This window comes from Peromyscus californicus, unplaced genomic scaffold, assembly GCF_007827085.1.
Source record: "Peromyscus californicus insignis strain IS unplaced genomic scaffold, ASM782708v3 Scaffold_8__1_contigs__length_139910024, whole genome shotgun sequence".
In the NCBI taxonomy this organism is placed as follows: domain Eukaryota; kingdom Metazoa; phylum Chordata; class Mammalia; order Rodentia; family Cricetidae; genus Peromyscus; species Peromyscus californicus.
In genome coordinates this window covers 98,051,247-98,070,727 of record NW_026294606.1, presented here as the reverse complement: position 1 = coordinate 98,070,727, position 19,481 = coordinate 98,051,247, and the positions used below count along the sequence as shown (strand labels likewise).

Below are 19,481 nucleotides of genomic sequence, written 5' to 3'. Positions count from 1 at the left end.
TATTAATATGTAGCCCATGGAAAGCTTTACCCTTTCAGAGGAGGGGATGGGAGGTGAGCTGGTGTGGGAGGGAAGCTGGGAGTTGAGTGGAAGGAGGCATGAGAGAGGGATCTGTGGTTGGTGTGTAAAATGAATAAAAAAATTTCTTAAATAAAAAAAATGTAGCCTATGTATGTCTCCCACATATTTACAGTCATGCTAGGTTATTCCTAATGTCAAACACAATGGGAACACTGTATAATTAGTCATTGTACTCTGTTGTTTAGTAAACAATGTGAAGGAAAATGTGTGCCATATTCAGCATAGGCATTTTTTTCCAGTGGGAGAATGACAAAAAAACACATATTATTTGAAACATAATTATGCCATCCTTTAGAACTTCTTGTTAAAGTTGGCATTCCTCAATAGTGAATATTTAAGTTGATTTTCTTTTTATGATTTTTTTACTTCTTTTAATTTTTGAGATTATAATTATATTTCACCCTCCTCTTATCTCCCCTCGAATCCTCCTATGTACCCCTCCTACTCTCTTTCATATTCATGGCCTCTTTTTTACTAATTGCTATAGCATGCATACATGTATATAAATATGATCTGTATAATGTTCATTGTATGTGTGGTTTTGGATAACATTTTTAAAAGCTATTTGGGGTCTGTGGGTGCTTCAGTGTGTGGATGTGGAGTCCACAGGTACGGAGGGCTTATCCATTTGCCAGTGTGACTGTAATGATGATGTGCTGAAGGACTTTCGTTTCTGTGTGTGGGGGGGGAACAATCCACCATCATGTGTTGAGGAGTTCCTTTTGGCTTTCTGTTCCAATGATGGAGAAGGCAAGGCAGGATTTGGAACCAGCTAGGCACATCACCTCCAAGTCAAGAGCAAAGAGAACAGTAAATGCGCGCATGCTCACTCACTTGCCTGCCTGTGATCACAATCTCTCTACTCTTAAATAGATCACTACCCATGCCTAGCAAATGGTGCTCCTCACAGTAGGCTGGGTCTTCCCACATCGATCACCTTAATTAAGATTATCCCCCATGAATGTGCGCCTAGATTAACTTGATCTAGATAATCTCTCATTGAGACTCTCTGCACAGGTGATTCTTAAGTTGTGTCAACTTGACAAACCATCACAAGAGTCAGCGAAATATTTCTGGAGCGCATGATCTTCTGTGTGAGCCACAGAGTGATAAATCCTCAAGGCTATCCTTATCTAGGGAGGAGGGCCATCAGGTCACAGCCTCTTGAGGCAGAACATTCAGGCCCGATACCTGTCCCCAGTCTGTTACCGCACTAGGAGCGCGTGGATAGCCGCTGGATTCCTTTTGCTTCTGTCCTTATTCAGAGAGTTAGATCTGTTGAGCCTTTTCAGCACTACTGTGAAGGTCTCCCAGGTTAATGAACAGAGGATTTTAAGTATGGCTAATTAAGAATGAGATGATGAACTCTTCTGGAAATGATTAAAGGCCATAAGCAAAAAGCGATGCCGTGTCCCTAATCTCCAGGCTTCTTTTTATAGAGAATGAGTCTCATAATAGGAAACCTTTCATCAATGTTATTTTTTTATCATTAGATATAAAATGTGAATGAAAATGGAGCCAAAAGAAAATGTTCTTCAGAAACCTAGCTATTACAAGAAAGGACAGGCTCAGAATTGAGATGCCTGGAGTTACTTAAAAAATAGTCTTCAGCCGGGCGGTGGTGGCGCACGCCTTTAATCCCAGCACTCGGGAGGCAGAGCCAGGCGGATCTCTGTGAGTTCGAGGCCAGCCTGGTCTCCAAAGCAAGTTCCAGGAAAGGCGCAAAGCTACACAGAGAAACCCTGTCTCGAAAAACCAAAAAAAAAAAAAAAAAAAAATAGTCTTCAAGCACAGCTCTCCCTCAAAACAACAACAATGAAAGACATTGCCAGAGTCATTAGTACTGTGAAGGAAAGACTGAACTATGAAGTGATTCATGAGCAAAAGGAGCTTGTCATTTGGGGGTCCAACTGGTCTGGGGTTTAGAATATAATGTCAACAACCCCGTAACTCCAGACAACTCATTATAACAATTCTGGGCCCAAGTCTTACATCCGTGCAGCAGCAATAAAATATTCCTGTGGCTGCCATAACATTTAAATAATAACATGAAAATCTCTTAAAACAGTGTGCTGCACACATATTCACCCAACAAATACCTAATATCCATTATACACTTAAAAGAAAAATGCACATCTTTATGCACACATGTGTGATGTAAAGGAACATAATGATGCAATTTTACCACCCTGTTGGATGGATGAACATATCATAATCTGATGATCTTTGTACTTTAAAACACTATAGTAAAAGCTAGGTGTGGTATATGTCTGTGATCACAGTACTTGGGAAATTGGGGCTGGAGTATCAGGAGTTTGAGGTCATCCAAAGTTACATAGTGTTCGAGGCTAGTCTGCTCTATGTAAGATCTTGTCTCAAAAAACTAAATCAAACTAAACCACACCACACCAAACCAAACACAAAAACAGCTCTATAATAAATTCCCTTTGTTTCAATTTAATTCTTGTAAAAACAACTGTTATCTGTGTTACATTCTTCATTATTAAATTATGAATTAATATTTTGGCATTTGAACTACTCTCTGGCCCATAATAGACTTATTTTAACATGGGAGGAGAAGTTGCCTACCTATAGAGGTCACAAAGGTATTTCTATATAACAGGGTATCATTGGAACAGAAAACAATGAGATATGAGGTTCCTAGCTCTGGTTGTAAGGAGACACCCCAATACTTTTGGAGTTTGGCCTCTATAATTGCTGGTACTAGTAGTCTCCTGGAATGTTCAGATGGAATCATGAGGCATCAGAAAGCTTTCAACAGAAGGACCTTGTTGGGTTGGGCAATTGATAGGGGAGTTCCAGAGGCCAATTCTCCCTCCAGTTTCTGTTATTTTCTTGGCTCGAATCTCAAAAGCTGAGCAGAGCTAATCTCTAAACCTAGGATACATCTCTTGATATTGATTGCACACAATAAATATAGTTTGATCTGTTCTACAATGTCAATGGCTAAGATGTGCCAGTTGGGAGGATCATTGCCTAGCATGTGCAAAGTCCTAGGTTTGATCCTCATTAATGAGTAAAACCAGGCATGGTGGTATACTCCTGTAATCCCAGCACTTGGGAGGTAGAGGCAGGAGAATCAGAATTTCAAGGTCATCCTTGATAACATATGGAGGTTGAGACAAATCTGGACTACGTGAGACTGTCTCAAAGGAGGAAAAAAAACATTAAATCTTTTGACCCCTCATTAGTTCATAGTTTCATCCATTGTTAAGGCTATTTTAATCATCTGCAGAGAGTACAGCGTTCTTAATGAGCCATACTTGCAAACTTCTTTGTTAACCCTGAAGTCTCAACACTATTTACAGAAAGACTTACAGACCCAATTCTTTCAATAGAGACAGAAGACAGAGTTAGCAGTTGGACATGTCTTGCTGTTCTATTCACAGATGCAAGGTATTGCATGCCTGCTTCACTGTCTTGCATCTTTAGCACTCTTAACCATGTTGTGGTGTTTCTTTGTAGAGTACAGTGATGTTGACCAGGAGACAGCACTGGCTGCGTCCCATGGCTTCACAGGCTGCCTCTCTGCAGTGCAGTTCAGCCATGTGGCACCTTTGAAGGCTGCTTTGCACCCTAGTCACCCAGCCCCTGTCACTGTGACAGGGCATGTAACAGAGTCCAGCTGTGTGGCCCCTGCTGGCACCGATGCCACATCTAGAGAAAGGACACATTCATTTGCAGGTAACTTAAGACTCTCACCCTCCTCTGTCACAAATGGACAGGATTTTGAAAACGTCCTAATTTTGTTGTTCTTCTCAAGATGGCTTCTGGGAGTGGCTTTTGTTTAATCTTCAGGTCTCTTCTTCATCACTGCTTTTCTGGAGTCTCGATTTCTCATTCATTTACAGTTGACATTGTTAAAATTGAAAATCACAGGGTTCTCATGTTCGCCTCTATTGTTCTGTTCTGGTTTAAAACTGATGAATTCTTCAGAATGTCCTCCTGCTGCTTGGGTGCATCACCCTGTCCATCTCTGTGCTTTAACTGTAGATCATTCTGGAACAATGGACGACAGAGAACCTCTCACACATGCAATCAAAAGTGATTCTGCAGTAATTGGAGGTAACTGGAAAGCATGGGTGTACTTTTTTTTGGTGGAGTCTTATTACTATTACTAATAATACTGACATATAAGCCTTAGAAAACTATCTACAATGAATCTACATGTTTTCACTGGGGATGTAGTTAAGTGGTAGCATGCCTGTCCAACAAGCATGAGGTCTTAGGGTCAATTCCCAGAATGGGGAGAGGAGTTTACATATCTTTTTATTTTTTAAATTTTGTATTGATTCTTTGTGAACTTTACATCATGCACCTCAATCCCACTCCTCTCCCCATTCCTCCACCCTTGCAACCTCCCCCAAAAGAAAACAAAAAATAATAATAATAAAAAGTTAAAACAACAACAACAAAACTCTCACTATGGAAGCTTCAGTGTGTCTGTCACCCAGTATACCCTTTTGCACATTTTACTAATGTGCATTGCAATGAGTCCTTGGTCTGGTTCAAGGCCTCTGGCTTCTGCTACACTATTGATACTGGATCCTCACTGGGACTCCTCTTAGATATCCTCTTGTTGCCCTGTGTCATGGAGATCCTGCAGCTTTGGTTCTGCAGAGTTCCCCCTCACATACTTCAGCTGTTTTTAGACGGGGTAGATGTTGGGGTGGGCCAGTTCAAAGCCCTGGATCTGGACCTGGGTGGTAGTTGAATTGGTCAGCCCACCCACTCTCCTGTGCCTGCACCACCAGGACCAGCACTGCCCTGGCAAGAGGTGGAGTCAGCTTATCTGAGTGCTATAGCCAGCAAAGAGTGGGGCTGGCACTCTTGTGTTTATGCCCTTTGAGGCAGTACTCCAGGGCCCATGCCACCAGGGCCCACTCTACTGTCCTGTCCAGGCAAGGTGGTGGTGGGGCTCTCCCTCCTGAGTGCTGTAGTCAGCAAGGGGTGGAGCAAGCTCTGCATAACCCTTGGACATCAACATGGCCCCAGGTAGCAGCCCAGACCAGGGACTTCCACATGACCTTTGGTGGTAACATGGGCCATGGAGACCAGGGGCTTCTGCCTGACCTTTGGTGGTAACATTGGTCCGTAGACATGACCCAGACCTCTGCTGCTACAGGGCCATGGGGTTCACATATCTTAATTGCCATACAATGAATCTCACTGTTTTTAAAATTTTTATTCTTTGCACTTCATACATGAATATAATGAATTTTGATCATATTCATTCTCTATTACCCTCTCTTATTCCTCCCATTCCCTCTGAACCCATCTACTTCCCTGTCCTAATTTCATGGCTTTTGTTTGGTGTGACCCACATCCTTTGAGTTTAATTAGGTTACTTGCCTGAGCATAGATGGGAGGTTATCTAGTAGGACATGGGCAACCTACCATCAGCTACACTGCTGAAGAAAACAACTCCTCTATTCTCAGCATCCTTTAACTGCCAATAATGCTGAGGAAGGGGCGGAGCCTCTTGGCTGTCTCCTGTCCATGATGGAATGTTGACAGACCTGCTCTTGTGCACACCTTCCCAGGCACTGAACTTGAACAAAGGATGGTTTACAACTTTTATTGGGATGGTCTCATAGAAACTTCCCAAATTCCTAGCTTTCTTGGAATTTCTCTGTGTAAATAGGATAATCTCACTAAAGCATCACACTCCAAAATCAGTTTTGCTAAGCTATGTAAAAATGAACAGTATTTAGCTTAAAGATGGCCATCTGCAAGCCATAGGAACTACTGCATGCATTTATTTTCTTAGACATATCATTGCTTCTGCAAAGGCTCACATCAAAGTAGGAAAAAGAACTTAGATTAACATTAGAAACATGCACTGTTTCTTTAATGTTTAAAATAGATATTTCATCATTTAGATGTGCCTATAAAAGAATACTATCAGTTATTATCAAATATTAGGTTAATAGGTTGAAAGTGGTTCTTAGCAATATTAAATTGCAGAATACACACCAAAACTTAAAAAATATCTTTAATGTGACAGCATCTTCTTGGAGGTATATGTTATTCAAAACCAAATTCAGAACTAAAGCTTTCCTGATTAATGCTCTTCAGAGGCTGTTAATCAGAGGACTGAAATGTTAAGTGCCTTAACATTGCTCTGCACTCGAATATCATATGGATGCATAAAATAAATAACTATTCAGACTTACATCCAGATAAAGTAATTATTCATACACTTGAAAAACTTTTATGTGGACTTCATACTGGTTCCATTTACTTTTGTGTTTTAAATAATTTAATTTACTTTTTAATCATGTGTGTGTGTGTGTGTGTGTGTGTGTGTGTGTGTGTGTGTGTGTGTGTGTGTGAATGTGCACATGAGTGAAGTTGCCAGTGCTGGTTGGTTTTGTCAACCACACAAACCTAGCCATATTTGGGAAGAGGGACTCTTAATTGAGAAAATGCTTTCATAAGATCAGTCTACAGTCAACTTTGTAGTGCATTATCTTTACTGGTGTTTGATTTGGGTAGGTTCATCCTGTAAAGCACGGTGCCACCCTTTGGCAGGTGGTCCTGAGTTACATAAGAAAGCAGGCTGAGCAAGCCAGGGGAGCCAGCTGGTAAACAGCATTCCTCCTGGCCTCTGCACTAGTGCCTCCAGTTTCTGACCTTGAATTCCTGCCCTGACTTCCCTTAGTGATGGAATGTGACCTTGTCAGATTGAAATAAACCCTTTCCTCCCCATGTTGCTTTGGTGTTTTATCACAGCAATAGAAACCTAACTAAGACAATGCCCATAGAGACCAGAAGAGGGATCCCCTGAAGCTGGGTTATAAGCAAATATGAGAGCTTAGAACTGAACTCAAGTCCTCAGTAAGAGCAGTGCATGTTCTTAACTACTGGGGCATCTCTCTAGCCTCCTGCCTTTTAAAGATTTTACTTTTAATTATAATTTTGGCTTTAATTGCGCGCGTGTGTGTGTGTGTGTGTGTGTGTGTGTGTGTGTGTGTGTGTGTGTGTCTGTGTGTGAATAGTTTGATGTCTTGTGCTGTTGCTCATCTATTCATGAACTTTATCCAGCAGATAGACCCTTTTTATAGATGGTGAACAATGGTTAAAGTGTCTCTCAGTGTTATTTCTAACCTTCTCCCCTTAAATTAAATATCTATAAGTTAAAGGTATGCGAAATAGAATTTTTGTTTACAAACAAAGCAACTCCCCCTTTTTTGGCTTGATTAGTTTAATCTTGAGTTTAGGTAGTTATTGGAATAGTCTAATGGAAACACATTCTACAGTAAAACCCTATTGAAAGTTATGAGATCTGTTCATAACTTTTAAAGTTCAACAGGTTCAACATTTCAAAGTAGGATTCCTGCTTAGGCAAAATGACTCAGTCAGTTCTTTTCTTGCCTAGCTCACACATGCACAGGGCAGAGAGAGAGAGAGCACAAGGCAGGTTTGCCCCTCAAGGCTCACCAGGGTCCATGAAACCAGTATGCCTTCTGGTTTTGATCTCTTCGGGGACTGAGCTTTGGTAGCAGAGTAGCTGGGAATGGCCATGTAAACTCCAAAGATCTCATGCTAACTGTATGTAGTTTGTCTGCGTATTCATAGCATAGAGCCCTCCACTGTGGTGCTCTGTCTGGTAGTACCAAGGTAGGATTTTATCCCATTGCTGTGCTAGTCATAAATCATACCTAATGTGTAACCACAGTTGATGCACTCAAACATTTTCCAGAGGAGATAATCCTCTTGTGTTCTCAGCTGTTGATAACCATCCTCTTTGTTTATAAGCAAAGTAAGTAGTATGAGAGAGGAGGACAGATTTAGTGAGATGTTTTAAAATGATGATGCAGATATGGAATGTTTCAAGTCAGACTCTGAGGATAAAGATATACCATTTCAGACAGACAGAAATCTGCGTACATTTCCTCCAAGAGCACATCTGCATGGTGTTTTGTGTACAACAGCACAGAACACAGTAGTTTATTTTATTTATTATGAATATATTAAATTGCTTCTTTGGGGGACTGGTAACAGGCTAAATTCAAGGTGTGTGCCTTGGACATAAAAACAATGACATGAAACTTGACCCAAATTGAAAGAAATAAATCACATACTCACAGAAAAAAAAGTCAGGGACCATCCCTGATGCAGATCATCTGGATGTTCCTTCTAGGCTAATATTATGGTGATATTCATTTTTGTAACTAAAGTAGTACTCTCTTCAACATATTTTTTTTCACATTGTAGTCATTCAGAAACCCTTTCTCAGAGATAGAAACTTTATAAGATAATTGAACTAACTATAACAACTCAATTAATTGTTTTTTACAGGGATGATAGACAAAATATATAACAACACATGAATATCCTGATTAAAATTGGTTATTAATGTGGTTAAGTAGCCATACCCATTAGTAAAATTACTAAATGCATATTAGAATCATTACTATCTTTCTTGGGCAAGCCTGACCTATGCAAAAAATTGGCTCAGCAGCAGCAGCATTATCATTGTTCACAAAGACTCTGCTTAGTGAATCTTACTGAAACTTCCAAGTCCCTTCATGTTTTGATTTAATTTCATTACACACACCTACATTTATTTATATTGGATGAAGTCTTAGGGCTTGGGATATAGCTTAGCTGGTAGAATACTTTATGCACTATGCATAAAGTTCTGTCCATGTAATAGTAGAAACCAGGTATGGCTCTGTACACGACTGATTCTCTACTCAGGAGATGGAGACAAGATTACCAGAAGTTCAAGGTCATCCACAGCATCTTAGCAAGTTCAAAGCCTACACAAGACCCTGACTCAAGGAAAAAAGCAAAAACAAAATAGTGTGGGGTCTCAGTTTTGCTAAGCCAAATTCTATCCACAGTGTTATTTTAATAATCCTATTTTTTGTGAAGAATCTACATTCATCTATTAATGTCCTCATGATAATTTTAAAGAAACTATTAAAAATCATAATGAAAAATAATAATTTTCAAAATTCTATTTGTTATTTGACTTTTTGAATTTTATTAATAGTAGGAAATACCATTAGATGTTTTTCTTGAGTAATAGATTTACTTCATTCAGTTTAGAGAGAACTACCAAACACAGATATTTGAACAACTATAATTTTCTTAGTAGTTGATCTTTTATATAAAAATGGTGTGATTCATGACTCAAATGTTTGCAGAGTGCATTTTCGGGGGTCAAACATCACCCTTCAGTGTGCACCAGGCATGCTTGATGAATGTTTTCTGTTTCAATACACAACCCATTAGAAAGACTTGTAGTCAAGGGTCAAGACTTAATGAAATGAATAATTTTTACTGTTGCATGGAGGGCATCCTTAAATAAGATTGGCTTTTGCCTGTCAGTACAATGTCTTCCACTCCACAAACGTAATAACTAGTACTACAATATGGTGTCCTGGTCTTCATTTGTGCTAACCACTGACATTTTCCTTACCTTCATTATGTACCATTAGTGAAAATTTTAATACCACAAAAAAAGCACCTTACACCTACGGATGGAACAGTAAATTTCACTCTATGGGTCCTCATTCCAAGTGTGTCTTGAGGAATATCCAGGGTTTACACCCTGCTTCAAGGATCTCATGTCACTCTAGAGTTGATAACCATGGTCACAACTAAGAATTATAGTGCTTAAAATATTTACATAGAATCCAAAGTTTCCAAATTCAATATGCCTCATGCAGAAAGATTTTACATATTTACATACCCATATCTACATTTTATTATTAACACTATTCATGTATATAGCATACTCCTACTCTTTAACAGTTGATTGAAAAATCAATTTCATTGACATTGTTACATATTTAATTATAAAATGCAATCCCTTTACTGCATTATGCTTAACTATAATTTCAAAAATAATTAAAATGTCTTCATGTCTAATTATGAAGCAACACTTGGTCATAGAAGTGTGTAAGTAATGTGCCTGATGAATAGGAGGAACACATGAAGCAGATCCAGTATAATGCATATTTAGGATAAATGGAAGAGACCCCATGAAATTGATGGACTCCCTAAATAAACTTTATTATGATACTGCTTTAATCAAAAACATGAGAGGTTTCCTTGTTTCTAATTTATGTCATGTAGAGGGTTGACTTCAACAGAAAATAGGACTAATTAAGCAGTGAACTTGATGTGGTGTCTATTCTGACTGGGTATTTCTTTTCTCTTCTCTCACTAGGTCTGATAGCTGTTGTGATCTTTATCTTGCTTTGCGTCTCTGCCATAGCTGTTCGCATTTATCAACAGAAAAGGTTATACAAAAGAAATGAGGCAAAAAGGTCAGAGAACGTAGACAGCGCTGAGGCTGTTTTGAAAAGTGAGCTTCATATCCAAAATGCAGTCGGTGAAAATCAGAAAGAGTACTTCTTCTGATTGGCAGCGATCCTCTAACTTGCAAGGATGAGTTTATTTTAACAGCCAGGGGTTCTCGGTGGACAAGAACTGCTCTAACCCTGACCACACAGGCGATGGATCTGCAGCACGGCCATCTTGCCATGTTCAGGCTCGGGATGGCTCCAGGCAGCCTCCTCCAGTGATGTGCTTCTAGCTATCATTCTACTTAAGAAAGGAGCTAGCTATTGGTGTCCCTTTCCATCTTCTGCACACGATCAAAGCCAAGTTTAACTCACTTCACAACTACGGTTTTTAAATGTGGAAACTGTAGCTCTTCTCTTCACTCTGTAATTCATAAGTTTTGTTAGAGGTAAGAAATCAAAATTGGACTATTATGGCCTTGCTTTACCTGAGACCACATGTTCTGTTTGCTTTTGACTTCCCATGGTGTTGTTCATGAGCCTGGAAATGCTTGAGATCCTGTTTGGCTGGTGTTCGCATCTTCAATGGCCAAAAGTCTATACATAAAGCCCCCGCCTTTCTCTGTATTACATTCAATACATCAATAGTCTGAGAAAATGTTTTCTTGTCTTTGGCTTGTTTGTATTGCTCTTTTTCTATTTGACTCTTTCTGATACTTTTTAATGTATTTCGTTTTGAGTGTCTAACTTGCAATTACTATATAAAAAGACTCGGAAAGTATGGTGGTTGTCAATATGTGATGTCATGCTTCGACAGACAGTTTCTTACCATTGTTTGGTGATGACTGGTTAAGAACCTGAGCAATTGTAATTTCCCAAAGACTGTACAACGTTTTCCATTAAACTTGTCCTAGCACAGCAAAAAATATTTTAATTGCAACTGTATTACCTCAATTACATTTCAGAGCCTATTTTCCCCAAACCTTAAACCAGTTGTTTCTTAGGTTTATGTTTTTCTAAAGGTTATTACCAAGTTTTCTTTGATCTCCCATGAGGATTTTCCACGAAGTATCCTCTTATATGTTAGAAAAGAAGGGAATAACATCAAGTGTAGAGCCCCCCTCTTCATTCTAATATATAGTTATGCCACTGACGTGAATTTTGCTGTGCACTAACCTCTAATATATGCATCCTGCAATCTGAGTTGGAACACGGCTTCTGTTTTGCAGACAGTAGATAAAGTACCAACGGATGCTCACTCTCTTATCAGACCTACACTCAAGCAGTCATTTTAATCATTTCCTATATAGGATGATAAAGGCCTCAAAAATGCCTGAGATCAATATAATATACTCACTAGTCTATGGTGATTAGAGTGTATATATACAATGGGAGGTGGAAGCATAATTCTTAACTCCATGAAACTGTAACAATAATGAACTTTAAGGCCAAGCGAACAAGATAATTGCAGGGAACTATCTTTGAAGTCCACAAGCCAATTCAATAACAAAAGCACTTTGCAATCCATGGTCACACCTTCAGGCGCCTCCAAAGTAAAAATTCAATTCCCTCTTTTATTTTTATATATATATATATAAAAGAAAACTTGGAAATATATGAGCTCAGCATCACTAGCATCTTATTTTTCATGTTGATTCTTCTTACAAAATCTGCTTTTCTTTTCCCAAAGCATGAGGTCCACATTAATGTTTCTGTAAATACCTGACTAAATCTTAAAGGACCTGAATTGACAAAGGACCCATGTTGCTAAATAGCATCTGTATATGTGTGCACATGTACACACACACACACACACACACACACACACACACACACACACACACACAGCTCTGTGGTGACAAGAGAAGCATTTAAACTAGAATCCGTATCATTTGATCTAAAGAACATGGCCATTAATTATCACAGCTTGAAATTCTTTAAAGGTTTGTGTTTTATTTAGTAGCAGTACTGACTTCACTGATAGCTGAAATGTGGACACATAGATGGTGAAGCTGTGAAGTCTTCTGTGGTCCATACTGCAAGAGACTAAAATAGGATGGCATCAAATTGCATTGGTACCTTATATGCCATGGCTTGGATTTCCTGGTTTGTAATAAATGTCTTCCCTTTTCTTTAATAAAATTTTTAAAATAAAATGCAGAATATACCTTAAGAGATAATGTATATAAGTTTTAAATTAGGGAATTATATTGGATTTCTCTTTCTTAAGAAAGTAAAAAATACGTAACTATATGCCTTGTTGGTGTATGCATGAATATGTGTAGTGTGTTTCACCTTTTTTGACAGATTTCTGTGATTTTTGGTAACTATCAAATTACTACTGTCCTTTATTTTTTTAAGAAAAATTTTAATTTTTAAGAAAAAAATTAATTTGTGTGTGTGTGTGTGTGTGTGTGTGTGAGAGAGAGAGAGAGAGAGAGAGAGAGAGAGAGAGAGAGAGAGAGAGAGAGAGAGAGAGAGAGAGAGAGAGGTGGATTTCAGAGGAAAACTTGTGGGAGCTGGTTCTCTTCTTCCATCATAAAGGATCTGGAAATTGACCTTGGGTTGTATACCTGCCAGCCATTGCTCCAGCCCCATTTGTTTCTCCTTGAAAGGAGCCAAAAATGAAAAATAGAAAGGTGATTGTCAATATTAATGATTAGATTTTCAGTATCTTTTCAGTCTTTCCTGAGAACAATGACCTGGTTGTTCATGAGAAAGGTTTCTGCACACTTCAGCTAGGTGATGTTCTTTCACTGTCTTTTCCTCTTCTCCAAAGAGTTTGGCAAATGTCACCGTGTACATGAAGAGATATTGTATAGAAAATATAGTATACTCCTCTCTGATTTTAAAACTCATCTAAAAACTGAGCGTGGCAGTGCACTATTAATCTCAACACTTGGAGGCAGAGGCAGCAGGAGAATTGTTGCAATTTCAAGGTCAGATTGGATTTACATATATGCCCTGTCTCAAAAACCAAACCACACACAAACCAAAACAAAAAGTACTAAAAGCAAACCACATTCCCCCAAGAAAACCACAAACAACAACAACAACAACAACAAAACAAAAACAACAAAATTTCACCGAATACCAAGTTTTAGCACTCTGATTACAGACTGGAGTATGGATGGCATTAAAGAGCTCCTTCAACAAAATAAATGGGTCCATCAATGAGAAACGATATTTTAATTATGTAGGAAATGCCATGAAAATAACCCTTTTCCAGTCTAGAACATAGCTCCGTTTTAAAGTCCATTTCCAAGTGTTGCTTTCAAAACTGTTTTTTTATATCCTTAAGATGTTCAAACAAATACACACACAAAGACAGGATGATGCAGAAGACAGGCAGGCAACACCCACAGGGAAGGAGGTCATTGAAACAGATTGTTCATTGGATGGTTCTGTCTTTGGAAATAACAGCATTCCTCATGGGATCAGAGGAGCACAGACCCTGCTTAAAGTGTGGACAGCTCAGCTTCACAGATAAGAAGTCCAAGTCACAATATGTGAAATGGCATTCCCGGGAGGACAATAGCAGTGTGTCCACCATTAAGCTGTGACTAAATCATCTGTTTTCTATAGAGTTGATCTTAGGGTTCCCAGGATCTGGATAGTGACAGTTACTGCATGGTACAGAGAAACCTGGAGCATCTCCATCGCTCCCTTGTCAAGAGTGAGTATAGATCTTAGATCTTATCCATCACCTATTTTTAATGAACATCCACTGTTATTTGACAAATAATTGTCCTTGATAGATTTGGTTTTCTCCCTAAAACTATTAATTCCAGGGTCCTTGAGTCCAGGACAGACGATTATAATTGGAACTTATTTTTATTGGCTGTGTGCACATATTCATGTTTGTGGATGTGCAAGTGTATGAATGTGGGTGGAGGACAGGGCACTACTGCAAGTGCTGTCTTCAGGAAGGCCATCCATATCCTTAGAGAGAGGATCTCATTGGCTTTGGAGCTGAAGCTGAGCGGGAAGGATATATTGACTGGCCAGAGCACCCCAGTCTGCCCTCTCTCTTTCCTATGCTGGGATTCCATGTGTGCACTTCTGTACCCAACACTTTGGGGGAGTGAACTTAAGTCCATATGCTTACAAGGCAAGGGCTCTGCCGACCAAGCCAGTCCTAGAGTATTCTATGTAGACTTTGCGAAATCTATAACATGAGTTATAGCTGACCTATTGAATCATCAGATATAGACTTCCTGTTAGAAAGATGAATTAGACACACCCTAAACTGAAACATGTTCAGTTGAAGATTGGCTTTCAAATCCTTGTGTCAGCTGCATGATGACTCCATCACACATTTTCAGGATGTCCTGCCTGCCCTCCACTTTTTTCAAAGTATGGATGGCAGTGTGGAATCAGGGAAGAAAAACATCTAGAAGCTGAGTGTTTCCACAGTGGGATGTGTGTGGCTGAGGAACACTCATGCATCTACACAAGAAGAGGAAGTGGGAAAAATAACATGACAAAGTCTGGAGAAACATGCTAAGGAGTTTGGATAGTTGGTTCATCAGAGGGCTCCCTGGAGTTCAGTTTTAAAGATTCTCCAGCAAAAATAAATCTGAACTATGATTTGTATGGTTTCCCCAGTGCAATGTTTTTAAAATCTTTTTTCATCTTTTACCACCATACTTAAATCATTATAAAATGCACAATTGCATTTTAAAAAATCAAACAGTTTAACAAATTTTATAAAGGAAAATAGTGCTCCCTTGCCCATCTCCTCTCCTCATCTGTTTCAGCTCCTTTAACTGTCTCCCTTTAACTCTCTCTATGCCTATAAATAATGTGCTATCACAGGATGGCTTCTTTGGAAAGTAAATTTTTAGACAGAAATTGCCACTTATAAAGGTTATTAGTTATTATGTAATACACACAGGAGGTGGGCTGATGTAAGATGGGGAACTTAGGCTGTGCTGCCATAATAATAAGGGATTAGCTGGCCCTGTTAACATTACCCTTTGGAGGTATTCTGAGTTGAGTGAGGGGACTGAACATTGACGTTACAGTAATGAGCAGATGATTGTTGGTGTCTGTGTGCTGATGATCGTGAGCTTTGGACTGGTGCCTCTTTGCAGCTTAGGCTGTTCTTGAAGAGTGAAGACAAACTCGCTCAGTTGACATTTGGCTTTCACATCCATGTAGCAGCTAAAAGATGACTCCAGCCGATGTCTTCAGTACTCGGGTGAATCTCTTTTCCTGAGGAAAACATGCAAGAGATTGTAGATGTATCCAACCTTCCCATCAAACAATAAACACAGAACCAATGCAAAGAAGAAAGCCAAGAGGTCAGAGCCAAGAGCCAAAACCTTACCCTTCCTCCTGCAGTGGTCCTACCTCTCCGAACCAGAGCTACCCCTGTGTTAAAGTCTTTATATAGAGTTCCTGTCCTGCCTTCTCATTGGTTGTAAACCCAACCACATGACCGCCTCCTCACAGCCTGTCTGTATAGGCCTCCAGGTTTTCCATGATTGGTATTAAGATTAAAGGCATGTGTATCCAATAATGGCTGTATCCCTGAACACACAGAGACTTACCCAGCTCTGCCTACAAAGTGCTGGAATTACAAGCGTACGCTACCACTGCCCTGCTTTCCTATGGCTTGCTAATAGCTCTGACCCCCGGGCAACTTTATTTATTAACATACAAATAACATTTTAATACAAATAAAATATCACCATATTTCCCCTTTTCTATTTTAATAAAAAGGAAAAAAAAGAAAAAGCTTATAACTAATATAAGAAAAACTATATACAAAAGGACAATAACTATATACAATATATACAAGTAATAAATACCTAAACAATGTCTAGTCCATTTGTATTTGACAAATTCAGAGAAAATAATTTCATTATCTATCCTATTTTGGTAAGTCCAAAATGTATCCTAATTAATCTTCAACTATAACTAACTAACCTTCAACTATAACTAACTAATCTTCAACTCCCTCAGAGACCCAAGAAGGAAATAATATTAGCTAACAAAAATAAAAACAGGAAGTGCACATAAGCAACCTCCAAAAAATTTGTGAGTTGACAGAAACAGACAGCTGTCTGGACAGTCACCTGAGGTTTCTCCGAAGTGCTGGGGCATCATCTTCAGCCTATAGGCCCAGCATATCCAACAGACTCATTTGTGAAGCAGGATGTACACAAGGTCAACAGTTCAACCTCACATTGAGTGAGAGTAGTCCATGTACCAGAAACACCTGAATTCCACCAGTGTCATGTCATGATTCAGGATTTCAAATTCTGGAAATTGCTGATGGTTTTCCAACTCAGCTGTCCATTCTTCCTGGCTGTGTATATATGGCTTCATCTCAGCATCCCATTCTTCTCCATATCCCTCCATCAAATGCCAGTCTACTATTGAGAGGCGTGAGCTTAGTTACTCTTCAAGAATAACTGTTTCAGCTGCTGTTCCATTGCACATCAGAGGCCATCGGCCCACTGCCTGTTCAGCTGCCTTCGAAGAAAAGGGCACTGTACCTTTTTCGAATTGCGAAGGCCACTTCAGGGATGGTGCCATATTGTCCTGGCCTCTGAAGATGCCTTTTGATAAAGCCATAACCACACTTGTTTTGGCAAGAATCAGTAATCCTTTGTTTTATGTCCTGTTTGTCCATTTTGTCCTGTTGATTCGAGGATACTTTGTTGTCCAGTGGCTAACTTTTGCCACAATGAAAGTTAACTCCATATGCAGTTTCTTCAATGCCCATATTTTCTCTGAAGTAGATTGGTACTGCCAGGAGCCGACATGTCTCATAGTCATAACAAAAAAGAAAAATTTTCTAAGTTATTAAAACATTTTAAATGCCATATTCTGTAGATCTCTGAAGGGTTTGAAGATAACCTGTCTATCTAAAATATATCTACTCAATCTTGAAAACATACCTAATATAACTACAAGTTCTATTATAATATCTAACTACTAACTTTCATTTCTTTATATCCTAATAGTTGGTAATAACATTCAAGGATCAGAAAATTGCATTACATTGTTAGATGAACGGTACAATTAGAAAAATATATATAACATTTTCTAACAATATCAATTTCAATATATATAATTTGTATACAATATAAAACAATCCAATCCAATGTAAAGTATTTACATTTTTCTTTTCTTTCTTTCTTTTTTTTTTTTAATAAGAACCTTAAATCTAATCTCCTTTGCTTAGCCTTTTTCCTAACCCTTGACAACAACTTGTAACCAACCCCCCTAATCAATGAAAATTATCCCAGACCCAAAACCCATTAAAAGACCAAAAAAAACCAACCGCCCCACACCACCTCTTTGGGAATGTGGGCGTCGTATTCTTGAAATTGCTTCCTGCTGGGTATGGGCGAAGGTATCTTTATCCTGAAAGAAAAATTTTAGGTTAATTGTCAAATTCTAGGAAAGGTAAATATATCCTTCGTTATCCAGTCTGTGTATAATGCCAAAATTCAGGGTTTATCTCAAATAAATTTGGCGCCCAACGTGACAAGAATTCATTAAAAACCGATTGGCTTGGCTTGGCGGCAGGTCCGGTTTCCAGCCTGGGCGGCCCGGCTAGCTCAGTCGGTAGAGCATGAGACTCTTAATCTCAGGGTCGTGGGTTCGAGCCCCACGTTGGGCGCCAAATGTAGATGTATCCAACCTTCCCATCAAACAATAAACACAGAACCAATGCAAAGAAGAAAGCCAAGAGGTCAGAGCCAAGAGCCAAAACCTTACCCTTCCTCCTGCAGTGGTCCTACCTCTCCGAACCAGAGCTACCCCTGTGTTAAAGTCTTTATATAGAGTTCCTGTCCTGCCTTCTCATTGGTTGTAAACCCAACCACATGACCGCCTCCTCACAGCCTGTCTGTATAGGCCTCCAGGTTTTCCATGATTGGTATTAAGATTAAAGGCATGTGTATCCAATAATGGCTGTATCCCTGAACACACAGAGACTTACCCAGCTCTGCCTACAAAGTGCTGGAATTACAAGCGTACGCTACCACTGCCCTGCTTTCCTATGGCTTGCTAATAGCTCTGACCCCCGGGCAACTTTATTTATTAACATACAAATAACATTTTAATACAAATAAAATATCACCATAAGAGATAAGAAGATGGACCAGGGTCCTGCCTCCACAGATGACTGTAACTGTTACTCATCTTCCTCCTGCTACACCATTTTTGCCAGGATCCCAACATCAACTGACAACACTTCACAGAACTGGCACTCCAGTTCTGTTATGCTCCTGAATTTCTTCAATGAGATATTCTGATGGGATTGATTTAGAAAAGATAGATGTTTAGATCAACAGCCACATTTGTGTATTTTTCAGGCCATATAATTAATATATTCTAGCAAAAGTATTGCATCTGACAGAGCAGTCACAACTGAGGCTTGCACATGCTTGCCTTAGTGGTACCTTGCTATCATTTCCAGCATGTTCTGGAACAAGATCAGTGAGCTGACTGGAGCCACCATGAGGTCTCTGAATGTTTAATCCCTTAAGGATAGCACTAGACATCAACCCTTTTCCTAGCATAGATGTTCTGTGTAGGCCAGTGGGACAGTAGGTGATTGTTTTCAGAGAATTCTGCTTGGACTGTTTCTGTGACAGACATCAATCATTTCAATAGTTTAAGGACTGAAGTGGTGGAGATACCAACATTAGGTATGTCAATTCCACTTATACATTTGGAGACCAGGGGAATAACTGCTGATAAGTCCATTGGCTAGACCTAAGTCATTTATTCCTGGTCCCAATATAAATTGACTTTGTGCATCTGTGGGTATGTGTATGGGTGCACATGTGTGTGTGTGTAGTAACATAGGCCATGTGACTGTGTTATTGTGGATGCCAGAAAGAGCTTCAGATGCCATTCCTTGGGTAATTCCCATATTTTTTTCTTTTATTGAAAAGAGATTTTTCATACAGTGTATTCTGATTATAGTTTTCCCTCCTCCTATTCTTTCCATTTCCTTCCCACCTTCCCTTTCATCTAAATTCAAACGAGCAGCCATCTAAAGAATAATATTAAAATAAATAAAAAACCATAAAATCAGAATATGACAAAACAAACAAGAAGAGGAACCAAAGGAGAAACACAAGAAACACA

At 39.2% G+C, this 19,481-nt stretch overlaps 1 protein-coding gene and 1 non-coding gene across 3 annotated transcripts in view; both read left to right on the top strand.

Annotated features, from left to right (window-relative positions):
- The window catches only part of Cntnap4 (contactin associated protein family member 4), a 303,767-nt gene extending 291,150 nt beyond the window's left edge, over positions 1–12,617 (top strand). For both annotated transcript variants that reach the window (XM_052727282.1, XM_052727283.1), the window contains 3 exons: positions 3,568–3,786; positions 4,096–4,167; positions 10,289–12,617. In XM_052727282.1, the coding sequence (XP_052583242.1) occupies positions 3,568–3,786; positions 4,096–4,167; positions 10,289–10,482 (485 nt within the window). In that variant the 3' untranslated portion in view covers positions 10,483–12,617. The remainder of the gene's footprint in view (positions 1–3,567; positions 3,787–4,095; positions 4,168–10,288) is intronic.
- A 5,313-nt stretch (positions 12,618–17,930) lies between these two features.
- On the top strand, positions 17,931–18,003 carry Trnak-cuu (transfer RNA lysine (anticodon CUU)). Its single transcript has one exon. It is a non-coding gene; the product is annotated as a tRNA-Lys (tRNA).
- Positions 18,004–19,481: the final 1,478 nt, after the last annotated feature.